Source organism: Molothrus ater, chromosome 30, assembly GCF_012460135.2.
Source record: "Molothrus ater isolate BHLD 08-10-18 breed brown headed cowbird chromosome 30, BPBGC_Mater_1.1, whole genome shotgun sequence".
In the NCBI taxonomy this organism is placed as follows: Eukaryota; Metazoa; Chordata; class Aves; order Passeriformes; family Icteridae; genus Molothrus; species Molothrus ater.
Window position 1 is genome coordinate 2,203,491 of NC_050507.2, and position 15,087 is coordinate 2,218,577.

Here is a 15,087-nt window from a genome sequence, read left to right on the forward strand (position 1 = left end):
TATGGGCACATGGACAGGCTGGGGACACGTCCAGTGACACACAGGCATGCTGGGGACACGTGTGGTGACAGGGACACAGCAGTGACACACTGGAGACATGTATGGGCACACAGACACACTATGGACACGTGTGCAGTGACACGGACACAGCGGTGACACGCTGGGGACACACGGACACACTGGGGACATGTATGGGCACATGGACAGGCTAAGGACACGTGCAGTGACACACGGACACACTGGAGACATGTGCAGTGACACACGGACACGCCAATGATGTGTGGAGTGACAGGGACATGCTGGGGACATGTGCAGTGACACACAGCACATTGGGGACGTGTATGGTGACACACAGACACATGCAGTGACACACAGACATGCCAACGACATGTGCAGTGACACATGGACACACTGGGGATGTGTGCAGTGACACACGGACACGCTAAGGACACGTGCAGTGACACACAGACATGTGCAGTGACACATGGACATGCTAAGGACACGTGTGCCATCGCATGCACACACAGCCCACCCCCACCCCCAGATGTCCCCCAGGTGTCCCCGTGTCACCCCAGGCACACCCAGGGCCCTTGGGGGTGTCCCCGTGTCCCCCCCCAGCCTTGGGCTCCTGCCTACCCCCCCCAGTGCCCACAGGGGGTCCCAGCACCTGGGAGGGGCTCCCAGTGCCCGGGGCAGTGCCACCACCTGTGGGGGTGACAGCGGCCACTGTGGGGTCCCAGGGGTCACTGTGGGGGTCCCAGGGGTCACTGTGGGTGACAGCAGTCACTGTGGGGGAGACAGTGGTCACTGGGGGACCCCAGTGGTCATTGTGGGGTCCCAGCAGTCCCTGTGGGACCCCAGTGGTCACTATGGGGGTCCCAGTGGTCACTGTGGGGGTCCCAGTGGTCATTGTGGGGTCCCAGGGGTCACTGGGGGATCCCAGTGGTCACTATGGGGGTCCCAGGGGTCACTGTGGGGGTCCCAGGGGTCACTGTGGGTGACAGCAATCACTATGGGGTGACAGCGGTTACTGTGGGGTCCCAGTGGTCACTGGGGGGTGACAACGGTCACTGGGGGGTCCCAGGGTTCATTGTGGGGTCCCAGGGGTCACTGGGGGATCCCAGTGGTCACTGTGGGGTGACAGCAGTCACTGGGGGTCCCAGGGGTCACTGGGGGATCCCAGTGGTCATTGTGGGGTCCCAGGGGTCACTGTGGGGTGACAGCAGTCACTGGGGGATCCCAGTGGTCATTGTGGGGTCCCAGCAGTCCCTGTGGGGTCCCAGTGGTCACTGTGGGCTCTCAGCACCCCCATGGGGACCCAACATCCCCTGGGGGGGTCCCAGCTCTCTTTGGGGGTCCCGGCACCCGGTGTCCCCATCCCCTGCACCCTCCAAGGCAGAGGCGGGAATGGGGGTCAGGGGGGTTTATTGGGGGTCAGGGGGGTTCATTGAGGGGTCAGGGGGGTTAGAGGGGTCAGGGGGGTCCTGGGGGCTTCACTGTGGGGTCAGGGGGGTCAGAGGGGTCAGGGGGGTTCATTGAGGCATCAGGGGGGTTAGGAGGGGATCATGGGGGGTTCATTGAGGGCTCGGGGGTCCTGGGGAGTCCTGTGGGGTTCACTGTGGGGTCAGGGGGGTTCTGTGGGGTTCACAGTGGGGTCAGGGGGGTTCTGTGGGGTTCACAGTGGGGTCGGGGGGGTCCTGGGGGGTTCATTGTGGGGTCGGGGGGGTCCTGGGGGGTTCACTGTGGGGTCAGGGGGGTTCACTGTGGGGTCAGGGGGGTCCTGTGGGGTTCACTGTGGGGTCAGGGGGTCAGGGGGGTTCACTGTGGGGTCGGGGGGGTCCTGGGGGGTTCACTGTGGGGTCAGGGGGGTCCTGGGGGGTTCACTGTGGGGTCAGGGGGTACGCTGAGGCCACCAGGCGCTGCTTGTCCCAGCTGTAGGTCTGGATGGTGGCAGCCTCGCCCCCCAGGCTGATGTGGCACCTGCAAGGACAGGTGAGGGTGAGCCCGGGGCTGGGACCCCCGGGTGGGCACCACAACCACCGGGTGGGTGCCGGGTGTCCCCTGGGGCGGTGCCAGCCCCTGGCCTCAGTGCCAGCCCCCTGGGGCAGTGCCAGCCCCTTCCCCTTGGTGCCAGCTCCCTGGGGCAGTGCCAGCCCCTGCCCTCGGTTCCAGCCCCCTGCCCACAATGCCAGCCCCTACCCACAGTGCCAGCCCCTACCCACAGTGCCAGCCCCTGCCCACAGTGCCAGCCCCCTGGGGCAGTGCCAGCCCCTGCCCACAGTGCCAGCCCCCTGGGGCAGTGCCAGCCCCTACCCACAGTGCCAGCCCCCTGCCCTCGGTGCCAGCCCCTTCCCCTTGGTGCCAGCCCCCCTGGGGCAGTGCCAGCCCCCTCCCCACAGTGCCAGCCCCTCGCCTCGGTGCCAGCCCCCTGGGGCAGTGCCAGCCCCCTGCCCACAGTGCCAGCCCCCTCTTCTCGGTTCCAGCCCCCTCCCCTCTGTGCCAGCCCCCTGGGGCAGTGCCAGCCCCCTACCCACAGTGCCAGCCCCCTGCCCTCGGTGCCAGCCCCTACCCACAGTGCCAGCCCCCTGCCCTCGGTGCCAGCCCCTTCCCCTTGGTGCCAGCCCCCCTGGGGCAGTGCCAGCCCCCTACCCATAGTGCCAGCCCCTGCCCACAGTGCCAGCCCCTCCCCTCCGTGCCAGCCCCCTCCCCTCAGTTCCAGCCCCCTCCCCTCGGTGCCAGCCCCTCCCCTCGGTTCCAGCCCCCTGCCCACGGTTCCAGTCCCCTGGGGCAGTGCCAGCCCCCTCCCCACAGTGCCAGCCCCCTCTCCTCGGTTCCAGCCCCCTCCTCTCTGTGCCAGCCCCCTGGGGCAGTGCCAGCCCCCTGCCCACGGTGCCAGCCCCTGCCCACGGTGCCAGCCCCTGCCCACATTGCCAGCCCCTCCCCTCGGTGCCAGCCCCTGCCCGGTGCCCGCACTCACTGGCGGTCGGGCCGTGCCAGGAAGCAGAGGGTGAACAGCGCCAGGTCGAACTCGGGGCTGGAGCCCACCAGGAGCGACCCCCGCGCTTTGAGGTGCCCGTCCCAGCGGAACCGCAGCGACAGCACGTCCGGGAAGGCCTCCCACTGCCGGGGACAGACAGACAGACACACAGACAGATACACAGACAGATACACAGACAGGGGGACACGGCGGGGACAGACAGACAGACAGACAGATACACAGATACACAGACAGTTACACAGACAGGGGGACACGGCAGGGACAGACAGACAGACAGACAGATACACAGATACACAGACAGTTACACAGACAGGGGGACACGGCAGGGACAGACAGACAGACAGATACACAGACAGATACACAGACAGATACACAGACAGTTACACAGACAGGGGGACACGGCAGGGACAGACAGACAGATACACAGACAGATACACAGACAGATACACAGACAGGGGGACACGGCAGGGACAGACAGACAGACAGACAGGGGAACATGGCAGGGACAGACAGACAGACACACAGACAGACACACAGACACGGCTCCGTGGGTGCCCATCCCGGCAGAGCCACAGCGACAGCACAGCCAGGGGGGTGCCCAGGCCATGGGGGACACAGGGAAGGGCAGGGGGGTGGGCAGGGGGGTGCCCAGGCCATGGGGGGCACAGGGAAGGGCACCGGGGTGCCAGGGGGGTGCCCAGGCCATGGGGGGCACAGGGACACGCAGGTACAGCCATGGGGAGACCGCAGGTGTGGCCTCAGGGGACAGGGACACCGGGGATGCTGCAGGGGACAATCAGTGGGGACAGCCAGTGGGACCCAGGGGACCGCGAGGTTCCGGGGAAATGGGGGGGGTGGGACCTCGGGGCATCGCGGGGGCACAGGAACAGGGACCCTGGGGACATCCCTGGGGACAGAGAGCTTGGCTGGGGACACTGCAGGGGATGGGGGCAGGAGGGAAGGCCAGGGTGCCCCCTCTGTGTCCCCATGTCCTGCTCAGAGGATCCCTCCCTGTGTCCCTTGTCCCCACCCACAGGCCCGTCCCAGGTGCAGCCCAGGTACTGCAGTCGCCCCCATGTCCCCCCATGTCCCCATGTCCCCACTCAGGGGCCTGTCCCAGGTGTAGCCCAGGTACTCCAGTCCATGTCCCTGTGTCCCCCATGTCCCCATGACCCATGTCCTTGTGTCCTTGTGTCCCCGTGTCCCCCCCTGTTCCTGTGCCCCCCATGTCCCTCATGTCCCCATGTCCCACCCCATCCCCTGTCCCACTCATGGGCCCATGCCAGGTGCAGCCCAGGTACTCCAGCTGTCCCCATGTCCCCCCATGTCCCCATATCCCCATGTCCCCATATTCCCATATCCCCATGTCCCTCCATGTCCCCATGTTCCCCATGTCCCCCTGTCCCCACTCACAGGCCCGTCCCAGGAGCAGCCCAGGTACTGCAGCTGTCACCATGTCTCCATGTCCCCATATTCCCGTATCCCCATGTCCCTCCATGTCCCTCCATGTCCCTTCATGTCCCCATGTCCCTCCATGTCCCCCTGTCCCCACTCACAGGCCCGTCCCAGGTGTAGCCCAGGTACTGCAGCCTCCCCGCGCTCTCCAGCGCCTGCAGCTGCACCCAGTTGTGGCACCCGGACACCGCGTCCTTCTTCACCTCCCCTGGGGACACGGGTGACACAGACAGCAGGTGACCACAGCTGCCCCCCAGGGACCCCCCCAAGCCCCAGCACTGCCCCCCAAACCTCCCCAGCTCCACCCCTTGGTGTCCCCCCCATCCCTTTGGTGTCCCCCTGTTCAATCCCTGTCCCCGCTCCCTCCCATCCCCACAGTATCCCCCCCTCCCCAGTGTCCCCCCATGTCCCCCCATGTCCCCCAGTGTCCCCAGTGTCCCCTCACCCACGAACACGTGCTCGAAGCCGCAGGAGTCCAGCACTTTCCCTCCGGAGCGCGAGTAGAGCCCGAACCACATGGAGTGGAGATCGGCCCGGAACGCCTCGGCCGAGGGGTACAGCCCTGGGGACAGCACGGGGACAGCGTGGGGACAGGGGGTACAGCTCTGGGGACAGTGTGGGGACAGCATGGGGACAGCGTGGGGACAGCGTGGGGACAGGGGTTACAGCCCTGGGGACAGTGTGGGGACAGGAGGGTCACTGTGGGGACATCGTGGGGACAGGGGGGACATCATGAGGACAGCGTGGGGACACTGCAGGGACAGGGGAAACACCATGGGGACACCATGGGGATAGGGGCAGCACCGTAGGGACACCATGGGGATAGGGGGAACACTGTGGTGACACCATGGGGACATCGTGGGGACACCATGGGGACACTGTGGGCATAGGGGAACAGCATGGGGACACCACGGGGACAGGGGGGTCACCGTGGGGATAGGGCGTCACCATGGGGACACTGTGGGGACAGGGGAAACACCGTGGGGACACTGTGGGGACACTGTAGGGACAGGGGAAACACTGGAGGGATGCAGTGGGGACAGGGGGAACACATGGGGACATCATGGGGACACCACAGGGACACCATGGGGACAAGGGGAACACTGTAGGGACCCCATGGGGACATTGTGGGACAGGGGGGACACTGGAGGGACACCATGGGGACAGGGGAAACACCATGGGGATGCCGTGGGCGCACTGTAGGACACCATGGGGACACTGTGGAGACAGGGGGGACATCGTGGGGACACCAGGGGGACAAGGGGTCACCATGGGGATAGGGGGGAACAACAGGGGACACCGTGGGGACACCACGGGGTCACCGTGGGGATAGGGGGAACACCATGGGGACATCGTGGGGACAGGGGGACACTGCAGGGACACCGTGGGGACGCGGTGGGGACAGAGGGGACACTGCAGGGACCGAGGGGACACTGCAGGGACCGAGGGGACACCGCAGGGACATCGCGTCCCCACCTTTGTGGAGCACGAAGCGCTCGAGCAGCGCCAGCACCGGCGTGGCCAGCGCGGCCTCCAGGAACCGCTGCTGCTCCCGCAGCTCCTCCGGCGGCTCCGCCTCCGCCCGGCCCGGGCGCTGCTCGTAATTGTCCAGCAGGGCCAGGAGCGCCGAGACCGTGGGGACGGCCAGGAGGGACGGGGACACCCGCGCAAACAGCCTGGGAAAGGGGACAGAGAGTGGGGTAAAACGGGATTAGCGATGGGATGGGATTGGGGTGGGATTGGGGTTGGGGTTGGGGTTGGGGTGGGATTGGGGTTGGGGTGATTGGGATTAGCGTTGGGATGGGATTGGGATTGGGGTCGGATTGGGGTTGGGGGGATTGGGATTAGCGTTGGGATGGGATTGGGATTGGGATGGGATTGCCATTGGGATTGGGTTCAGGATTGGGGTTGGGATGGGATAGAATTGGGGTTGGGATTGGATTGGGATTGGCATGAGGGTTGGGATGAGATTGGGATGGGATTGGGGTGGGGTGAGATGGGATTAGGATTGGGAGGTTTTGGGACTGGGATTAGGGCTGGGATGGGATTAGGGTGGGGTTGGGGTGGGATTGGGGTTGGGTTTGGAGTTGGGGTGGGATTGGATTGGAGTTGGGGTTGGAATGGGGATCAGGATTGGGTTTGGGATGGGGATTGGGGTGAGATTGGGGTGGGATTGGGATGGGATGGGATTGGGATTGGAGTGGGATTGGGATTGGATGGGGATCAGCATTGGGGGGATTTGGATGAAATTGGGATGGGATTGGGATGAAGATGAGGATGGGATTGGGACTGGGACTGGGGTAGGATTGGATTGCAGTTGGAATTGGATGAGATTAGGATTGGGGAGGGATTGGGATTGGGATGGGATGGGATGGGATTGGATTGAGATCGAGATTAGGGTCGGGATGGGATTGGGGTTGGATTGGAGTTGGGGTGGGGATTGGGATGGGATTGGGGTGGGATCAAGCAGGGGTGGGGACAGGTGGGATCAGGGGGTGAGGACAGAGGGGAGGGGGATGAGGGGGAACACGGAGGGCGCCGAGTGCCCCCCACCCTCCAACCCTGTCCTCCCCCCCCGTCCCCACCTGCCCGAGCCCTGCAGGTTCAGCTCCAGCTGGCCCGGCCCGGCCCGGTTCGAGTCCGCGGCGAGCAGCTGCTCCGAGAGCTCCCGGAGCTCCGCGTCCGACACCGCCCGGGGCTCCGGTACCTCCCGGGGTGATCCCGGTACCTCCCGGGGGGGCTCCGGTACCGCCCGGGGCTCAAGAGGGACCCCCCCGGTCCCGGTCACCAGCAGCAGCCACAGCAGCCACGGAGCCATCGCTGCCAGCCCCGGGCCCGCTGTCGCTTTTAGCCGCCCCTATCGCTCCTATCGCTGTCGCGATAACGCGCCAAGGTCGCGACGTGACCTCGCCAGACCCCGGGGGGGCCACCCCGACCCCCCCCCGGGCCGGCTGCACCCCCGGTTCCCCCCGTTGGTGACCCCGAGGGGAGGTTTGGGGACTCGACCCCCCCCCAAAATTTGGCCCCTCCCGGGGTGTGGGGACCCCCAAAGCGCCTCCCCCGCCCCCCCCAGGAGCTGATTAATGATTAATTAATTAATCATTGGGGCGTTAATAAGGGACCAAATGTGGCCCCTCAAGGACTTCCCAGGAGGGCGCGGCCTCGGGGGGGCACGGGGGGGTTTGGGGCACACGAGGCGGGGCAGGGGCTCCCCAGGATCCCCCACAAGGTCCCAGGACCCCCTCCCCATGGCCCCCCAGCCCCTTTATTCCCCCGGAGCTCCCCAGGATCCCCCCAGAGCCCCCCAGGATCCCTCCAGGGGCTTATGAGGGGGTTCCTGGGGGCTCTGGGGGTGTCATAGGGGTTCTGAGGGGGTCTTGGGGGGCTCTGGGGCGATCCTGAGGGGCTATAGGGGGATCCCGGGGGTCTCCAGAGGTTCCTGGGGGGGGGCCTTGGGGGCCGTGAGGGTACTTTGGGGGCCTCTAGGGGATCCTGGGGGTGTCGGGGGGACCCATGGAGGTTCCTGGGGTGCCATGAAGGGTTCCCGGGGGGCTATGGGGGATCCTGGGAGGCCATTGTGAGCTGTGGGGGGGGGGGTTCCTGGGGGCTTCTGGGGGATGCTGGGGACTACGGGGGATTCCGGGGGGGCTCTTGGGGATCCTGAGGGGCTCCAGGGGGTTCCTGGGGGCCATTGGGGGCCGTGGGGGGATCCTGGATGCCATAGGAGGTTCCTGGGGGGGGTCTGGGGGTGTCCTGGAGGGCCATAGAGGGATCCTGGGGTGCCATGGGGGGTTTCTGGGGTGTCCTGGGGGGCTCTGGGGGTGTCCTGGGGGCCGTGGGGGGTCCCTGGGGGGCCATGGTGGGTTCCTGGGGGGCTCTGGGGAGATCCTGGGATGCCGTGGGGGGTGCTGGGAGGCTCTGGGGGTTCCTGGGGGTTCAAGGGGGGATCTGGGGGTCCCTGGGGTGCAATGGGCGGGGGGTTTCCGGGGGGCTCTGGGGTTGGGTGGGGCCGGGAGTTGTGCGGCCAGGGGGGTTCGGGGGGATTCGGGGGAGGGGCGAGATTCTGGGGGCGGGGCAACCGCAAATCGCCCCCGCCCTCTCCCGGGGGGCGCCGCCCCACCTCGGCCGCGCCGTGCGCATGCGCAGTACGGAGAACGCGCGTTGTACTGTGGGCGTGGTCATACCCATATACGGTGTTCTGGGGCGTGGCCTAAACGCGACTAGTAGGCGGGGCCTAAGGGCGGGGCTATGGAGGCGCTGGGCGCGGTGGGCGGGGCGGGGACCCTGCGCAGGCGCAGTGCGGGCGGGCGCGCGGGGCGCGGGGCCGCGGTTTAAAGGGGCCGCGGCGCGGGGAGCCCGGAACTCCCCGGGACCCCCGGGAACCTCCGGGATCCCCGAACTCCCCGTGTCCCCCGGCGCCCCCCGGGACTCCCGGGAACCCCCCGAGCCCGCCATGGTCTGCGGAGGCTTCGCCTGTTCGCGCAACGCGCTCTGCGCCCTCAACGTGGTTTATGTGGTGAGCGGGGGGGCCGTGAGGGGAATGGGGATCCCTCGGGTCTGGGGGAGCCGTGAGGGGTTTGGGGACCCCTCAGCTCTGGGGGCCTATGAGGGGTTTGAGGACCCCTCTGCCCTGAGGGGGCCGTGAAGGGATTGGGGATCCCCTCAGATCTGGGGGGGCGTGAGGGGATTGGGGACCCCTCTGCTCTGTGAAGGGATTGGGGACCCCTCGGGTCTGGGGTGCACTGAGGGGATTGGGGTCCCCTCAGCTCTGTGGGGGGATTGGGGATCCCTCGGGTCTGGGGGGGCCGTGAGGGAATTGGGTACCCCTCTGCTCTGGGGGGGCTCTGACGGGGTTGGGGACCCCTCAGTTCTGGGGGGGCTCTGAGAGGACTGGGGGCCCCTCTGCCCTGGGGAGGTCTGCAGGAGGGGGGGGGCCCCCCTCCCAGTTTGGGGTTCTGGGGGGAAGTTGGGGATCCCCAAAGCTGGGGGGGGCTCCTGGGACCCCCGGCCTGGGGCGGCTCTGGGGCTGCCCCTGTAGGGGTGTCTGGGCAGGGCTGGGGGGCTCAGTCCCGGTTCGGGGGCTCAGTCCCGGTTTGGGGGCCACAGTCCCGGTTTGGGGGCCACAATCCCGGTTTGGAGGGGGCTCAGTCCCGGTTGGGGGGCTCAGTCCCGGTTTGGGGTCACAATCCCGGTTTGGAGGGGGCCCAGTCCCGGTTTGGGGGGGTTCTGGGGGTGCCGATGCCCCCTGACCCGTGCCCCCCCCGTGCCCCCTGACCCGGTGCCCCCCTCCCCGGTGCCCCCTCCCCGGTGCCCCCCGCCCGGTGCCCCCCGACCCGGTGCCCCTTCCCCGGTGCCCCCCTCCCCGGTGCCCCCTGACCCGGTGCCCCTTCCCCGGTGCCCCCTGACCCGTGCCCCCTCCCCGGTGCCCCCTGACCCGGTGCCCCTTCCCCGGTGCCCCCCTGACCCGTGCCCCCTCCCCGGTGCCCCAGCTGGTGGGGGTGCTGCTGGTGGCCGTGGCGGGCTGGGCGCGGGGCCTGGCCGGGGGCTCCAGCCCGCCCCTGCTCGGAGGAGCCTTCGCCGTCGGAGTCTTCCTCCTGCTGATCGCGGCGCTGGGGCTGCTCGGGGCCCTGCGGCACCACCAGGTCCTGCTCTTCTTCGTATCCTTTGGGTGGGGGGAACCTCCGGGGGACCCTCCTGGCACCCCCAGCCCCTCCTGGGGACCCTCCCGGCACCCCCAGCCCCGTGAGCCCCCCCACTCACCTGGGCACCGTGTCCTGCCCTGCTCTGTCCCCTTGGCCCAAAGTCCCCCTCAGTCCCCAGCACCCCCTGGGTGTCCCTGGCACCCCTGGCAGTGTCCCCAGTGCCCCCCTGGATGTCCCTAACCCTGTCCCAAACACCCCTGGATGTCCCTAACCCTGTCCCAAACACCCCTGGATGTCCCTGGCACCCCTGGCACTGTCCCCAACACCCCTGGACGTCCCTGGCACCCCTGGCACTGTCCCCAACACCCCTGGGTGTCCCTGGCACCCCTGGCACTGTCCCCAACACCCCTGGATGTCCCTGGCCCCCTCCCAGGCTGCCCCCCCCCTGTATCCCCAAGCCCCCCCCGATGTCCCCACCCCCCTCCCCTGTGGCACCCCCACCTCCTGCCCCCTTCAGACCCTTCAGGGGGGCTCCAACTGCACCTGGGGACCCCCAAACCTGCAGGGGGTCTGGCTGTGGGGGACCAGGGGGGATTTTGGGGGGTCCCTGTGTGTGTGTGCCCCCCTTGACCCCCCCAGTACGTGCTGATCCTGGGCCTGGTGTTCCTGTGCCAGCTGGGCGTGTCCTGCGCCTGCCTCGCCCTGGGCCCTGAGGCTCAGGTGGGTGCTGGGACCCCCGGGAGCCCCAAAACTCCCCCGGACCCCCCAAAATCCCCTGGGATCCCCAAAACCCCTTGGGATGCCCATCCCCGATTTTGGGGTGCACAAGGACCACCCCCCCGCCCCTCACCCCAAAACCCTTGGGGGGGCGGTGGGATCCTCCCTCCAGCCCTGGGAGAGGCACAGAGGGATTTGGGGGGGCCCTGGGCAGGGGGGGAGCTCCTGGGGGGCACTGATGGGTTTGGGGGGCCCTGTATCAGTGGAGGGGTCCCGTGGGTCTCTGACCATTTTTGGGGTGCCCTGTATCAGTGGGGGGTCCCGTGGGTCTCTGACCATTTTTGGGGTGCCCCATGGCAATGGGGGGCCCTGGGGGTCTCTGACCATTTTTGGGGTGCCCTGTATCAGTGGGGGGGCTCTGGGGGTTTCTGACCATTTTTGGGGTGCCTTCTATCAGTGGGGGGGTCCCGTGGGTCTCTGACCGTTTTCGGGGTGCCCCATGGCAGTGGGAGGGTCCCGGCTGTCTCTGACCATTTTCGGGGTGCCCTGTATCAGTGTGGGGGCCTCTGACCGTTTTCGGGGTGCCCCATGGCATTGGGGGGGTCTCTGACCATTTTCGGGGTGCCCCATGGCAATGGGGGGTCCCGGGTGTCTCTGACCGTTTTCGGGGTGCCCCATGGCGGTGCGGGGTCCCGGGGATCTCTGACCATTTTCGGGGTGCCCTGTATCGGTGTGGGGGTCTCTGACCGTTTTCGGGGTGCCCCCGTTGCCCCCCAGGAGCGGCTGCTGCGCTCGGCCTGGCCCCTGCTGAGCGCGGGGGCGCGGGGGCAGCTGCAGCTCAGGCTGGGCTGCTGCGGGCTGGGGGCGCCCCCCGGGACCCCCCCCCCGGCCCTGGAGCCCCCCTGGGAACCCCCAAACTGCCCCGCTGTGAGTCTGGGGGGGTTTGGGGGGGTTTGGGGGGGGGACTGGGGAGTCAGAGGGGTTTGGGGGGTTCAGGGGTGACAGGGGAGGTGGGGGAGGTTGGGGGGTTTGGGGGTGACTGGGGAGTCGGGAGGGTTTGGGGGGGCAGTTGTGGGGGTTTGGGGGTCACTGGGATGTGGGGGTGAGTGGGGATTCAGGCGGGTTTGGGGGTTTGGGGGTGACTGGGGAGTTGGGAGGGTTTGGGGGGACAGTTGGGGGGGTTTAGGGGTGACTGGGGAGTCAGGGGGGTTTGGGGGTGAGTGGGGAGTCAGCGGGGTTTGGGGGTACTTGGGGGTCACTGGGGGATCGGGGGGGTTTGAGGGGAGAAGTTGGGGGGGTTTGGGGGTGATTGGGGAGTTAGGGGGCATTTGGGGGGGTTTAGAGGTGGTTGGGGCAGTTGGGGGGGTTCAGGGGTGGTTGGGGGAGTTTGGGGGGCAGTTGGGGGGTTTAGGGGTCATTGGGGAGTGGTGGGGGGGGTTCAGGGGTTCAGGGGAGTCAGGGGGTTTGAGGGCCAGTTGGGGGGGTTCAGGGGTGACTGGGAGGTTGAGGGGGGTTTGGGGGGGTTTGGGAGTTGGGGGGATTTGGGGGGAGTTTGGGGGTGACTGGGGAGTTGTGGTTTGGGGGGGCAGTCAAGGGGGGTTCAGGGGCTTTGAGGAGGCTCAGGGGTCATTGGGGAGTTGGGGGGGTTTGGGGGGGCAGTCGGGGGGGTTTGGGGGTCACTGGGGAGTTGGGGGCGTTTGGGGGTGATTGGGGAGTCGGGGGTGTCTGGAGATTCCTCCTGGGGGTATCGGGGGGCTCAGGGCGCTTTGGGGACATCCCTGGGGGAGGTGACTGGGGCAGGGGGGTGTGGGGTTGGGTTTTTGGGGGGAAGCAGAGTTTGGGGACCCCCCTGAGGCTCCCGTGTGCCCCCAGAGGTGCCGGTTCCCCCCGGGGGGGGCGCCCCCGTGCCCCCCCTGCGCCCCCCAGCTGCTGCAGCACTCGGAGCAGGCGCTCAGGATCCTGGGGGGGGTCGGGCTGTTCTTCAGCTTCACCGAGGTACGGGGGGGGCCGGGGGGGGGTCCCAGGGGGTCTCAGGGCCCCGGGGGGGGGTCCAGCAGCCCCCCCCACCCCCCGTTTGTTGCAGGTTTTGGGGGTCTGGCTCGCCCTGCGCTTCCGGAACCAGCGCGACCCCCGCGCCAACCCCGGAGCCTTCCTATAGCGGGGGGGGGGCACAGCCCCTCTGGGGAGGGGTCCCAACCCTGGGGGGGGGGGTCCAGAACCCCCCAGTGCTGACCAGCTGGCCCCCCCCCCCCCCCCCCCCACAGCGGCTGCATGAAGCACTGGGGACAAGGACACCCCCAACCCCCCCCCAATCATGGGGTGACCCCCCCGGCGGGGCTGTGACCCCCCCAGCCCCCCCCAAATCCATCTCAGTCTGAGCTCTCCAAACTGGTTTGTACTGGTCATTCAGCCCCCCCCACCACTGCTGGGGGGGTCAGGGGCACCCCCACACTGGGGAGGGGCACACGGGGCAGGACCCCCCCAAAGCGACCCCCCCCCCCCCATTCCCCACACACTCCCCCCTTGGGGATGGGGGGGCTGAGGGGGGGTCACAACCTCCCTAAATCCAGCAGGGCCCCCCCATCCCAGCACCCCTAAACTGGTCTGGACTGGTTTACACTGGTGACCCCCCCCCAGACCCAATTTGGGGGGCAGGGGGACACCTCCCCCCCCTGCTGTCACCACGGGGGGGTCTCACCGTGTCCCCCCCCCCCAATAAACACACACCACCGACCTGGGCTCGGGCTCATTCTGGGGGACCCCCCCCAGTGACACAGGACATGGGGAGGGGGGGGCACTGCCCAAACCCCTCCATTGACAGGGAAATGGGGAACCCCAAAAAATGCCCCCCCACCTCCCCAAATAACCCCACCCCAAATCCAGTCCTGGTGTCCCTGGGGGGGTTCAGGGTGTCTGGGGGGGGGGGACACCCCTCAGACCCCCCCTACAAGTACCATTGGGGGTTTTTGGGGGGTGTCACCCCACAATTGCAGCACACGGCTCTGGGGGTCCTGGGGGATGGTCAGGGGGGGTATTTTGGGGGGGGGGTCACCCCTCACGCCCCCCTGCAGGTACCGGTGCCCCAGGGCGGGGCTGAGGGTCAGCAGGGACAGGGATAGGGGACAGGGGACAGGGATGGGGACAGGGGACAAGGACAGGGGAGAGGGGACAGGGACAGGGACAGGGATGGGGGACAGGGGACACGGACAGGGGCAGGGGACAGGGATGGGGGACAGGGAACATGGACAGGGACAGGGATGGGGACAGGGGACAGGGATAGGGACAGGTACAGGGGATGGGGGACACGGACGGGACAGGGACAGGGGACAAGGACAGGGAAGAGGGGACAGGGGACAGGGACAGGGGACAGGGGACAGGGACAGGGCAGGACACTCAGGGACACGGGGAGGGCACTGCTGTGACCCCTCCCCAGAGCTCGGGGGGGCCATGGGGAGGTGCCATCCTGTCCCCCCCTGGTGTCCCCGATGGTCACACTCAGAGCGTCCCTGTGCCCCCCAAGTGTCCCCTGGAATGTCCCCAGTGCCAGCCCGTGTGTTCCCATCCGTGTCCCCTCCACTGGTGCCCCCACATGTCCCCCAGTGTCCCCAGTGCCAACCTCTGGGTGCCCCCACCCGCGTCCCCTCGCCTGGTGACCCCATCCGTGCTCTGGCACCCCAAAACTGCCCTGGGACCCCATCCGTGCTCTGGCACCCCAAAACTGCCCTGGGACCCCATCTGTGCTTTGGGACCCCAAAACTGCCCTGGGACCCCCATTCCTGCCCTGGCACCTCATCCCTGTTTTGGGATCCCAAAACTGTTTCAGGACCCCCAGCCCTGACACCCCAAAACTGCTCTGGCACCGCCACCCCACCCCTGGCGCCCCCATCCCATCCCTGCCACCCCAGCCCTGCTCTAGGACCCCAAAACTGCTCTGGGACCCCAAAACTGCTCTGGCGCCCCCACCCCAGCCCTGGCACCCCATCCCCGGTGCCCCGGGGCAGTCCCGGCTCTCACCGGCCGATGTTGGGGTGCCCGAGGTGCCCGAGCAGAGCCGCCCCCCGCAGGTGCTGGGGGGCACCCCGACCCCTCCGTGGGCACCCCGAAACCCCCAGGTGGGCACCCCGAAACCCCCAGGTGGGCAGCACTCGTTCCCTGGTGGGCACCGCCCATTCCCCCGCGGGCACCGCCCGTTCCCCGGTGCCGCAGCGCCCGCGGAGCCGCTCCCGGGAGCCGCCTGTGCCCGGCTTGGCCCCAGGCTCGTCCTGCGCCACCCTG

General features: G+C 68.1%; 2 protein-coding genes across 2 annotated transcripts; one reads left to right on the top strand and one right to left on the bottom strand.

Moving 5' to 3' along the window:
- Positions 1 to 1,880: 1,880 nt before the first annotated feature.
- On the bottom strand, positions 1,881 to 7,271 carry LOC129046985 (uridylate-specific endoribonuclease A-like). Its single transcript, XM_054517685.1, has 6 exons — positions 7,039 to 7,271; positions 5,930 to 6,129; positions 4,899 to 5,015; positions 4,555 to 4,661; positions 2,978 to 3,120; positions 1,881 to 1,980 (listed from the first exon to the last, which is right to left on the bottom strand). The coding sequence occupies exons 1-6, from the start codon at positions 7,269 to 7,271 to the stop codon at positions 1,881 to 1,883; spliced, it is 900 nt and encodes a 299-aa protein (XP_054373660.1).
- A 1,273-nt stretch (positions 7,272 to 8,544) lies between these two features.
- Positions 8,545 to 13,545, top strand: TSPAN31 (tetraspanin 31). The gene is made up of 6 exons (XM_054517743.1): positions 8,545 to 8,969; positions 9,943 to 10,110; positions 10,735 to 10,815; positions 11,590 to 11,739; positions 12,685 to 12,807; positions 12,896 to 13,545. The coding sequence occupies exons 1-6, from the start codon at positions 8,592 to 8,594 to the stop codon at positions 12,968 to 12,970; spliced, it is 975 nt and encodes a 324-aa protein (XP_054373718.1). The 5' UTR covers positions 8,545 to 8,591; the 3' UTR covers positions 12,971 to 13,545.
- Positions 13,546 to 15,087: the final 1,542 nt, after the last annotated feature.

What these genes read in the sequence shown, in the direction of transcription:
- LOC129046985 (XM_054517685.1), bottom strand. Translation starts at nt 7,271, where the DNA reads ATGGCTCCGTGGCTGCTGTGGCTGCTGCTGGTGACCGGGACCGGGGGG. An exon ending in CTTCGAGCACGTGTTCGTGG is followed by an intron (nt 4,662 to 4,898) that starts GTGAGGGGACAC and finishes CCGTGTCCCCAG; the next exon opens with GGGAGGTGAAGAAGGACGCG. An exon ending in GCTACACCTGGGACGGGCCT is followed by an intron (nt 3,121 to 4,554) that starts GTGAGTGGGGAC and finishes TGTCCCCGGCAG; the next exon opens with TGGGAGGCCTTCCCGGACGT.
- TSPAN31 (XM_054517743.1), top strand. Translation starts at nt 8,592, where the DNA reads ATGCGCAGTACGGAGAACGCGCGTTGTACTGTGGGCGTGGTCATACCC. An exon ending in ACCAGGTCCTGCTCTTCTTC is followed by an intron (nt 10,111 to 10,734) that starts GTATCCTTTGGG and finishes TGACCCCCCCAG; the next exon opens with TACGTGCTGATCCTGGGCCT. An exon ending in TGTTCTTCAGCTTCACCGAG is followed by an intron (nt 12,808 to 12,895) that starts GTACGGGGGGGG and finishes CGTTTGTTGCAG; the next exon opens with GTTTTGGGGGTCTGGCTCGC.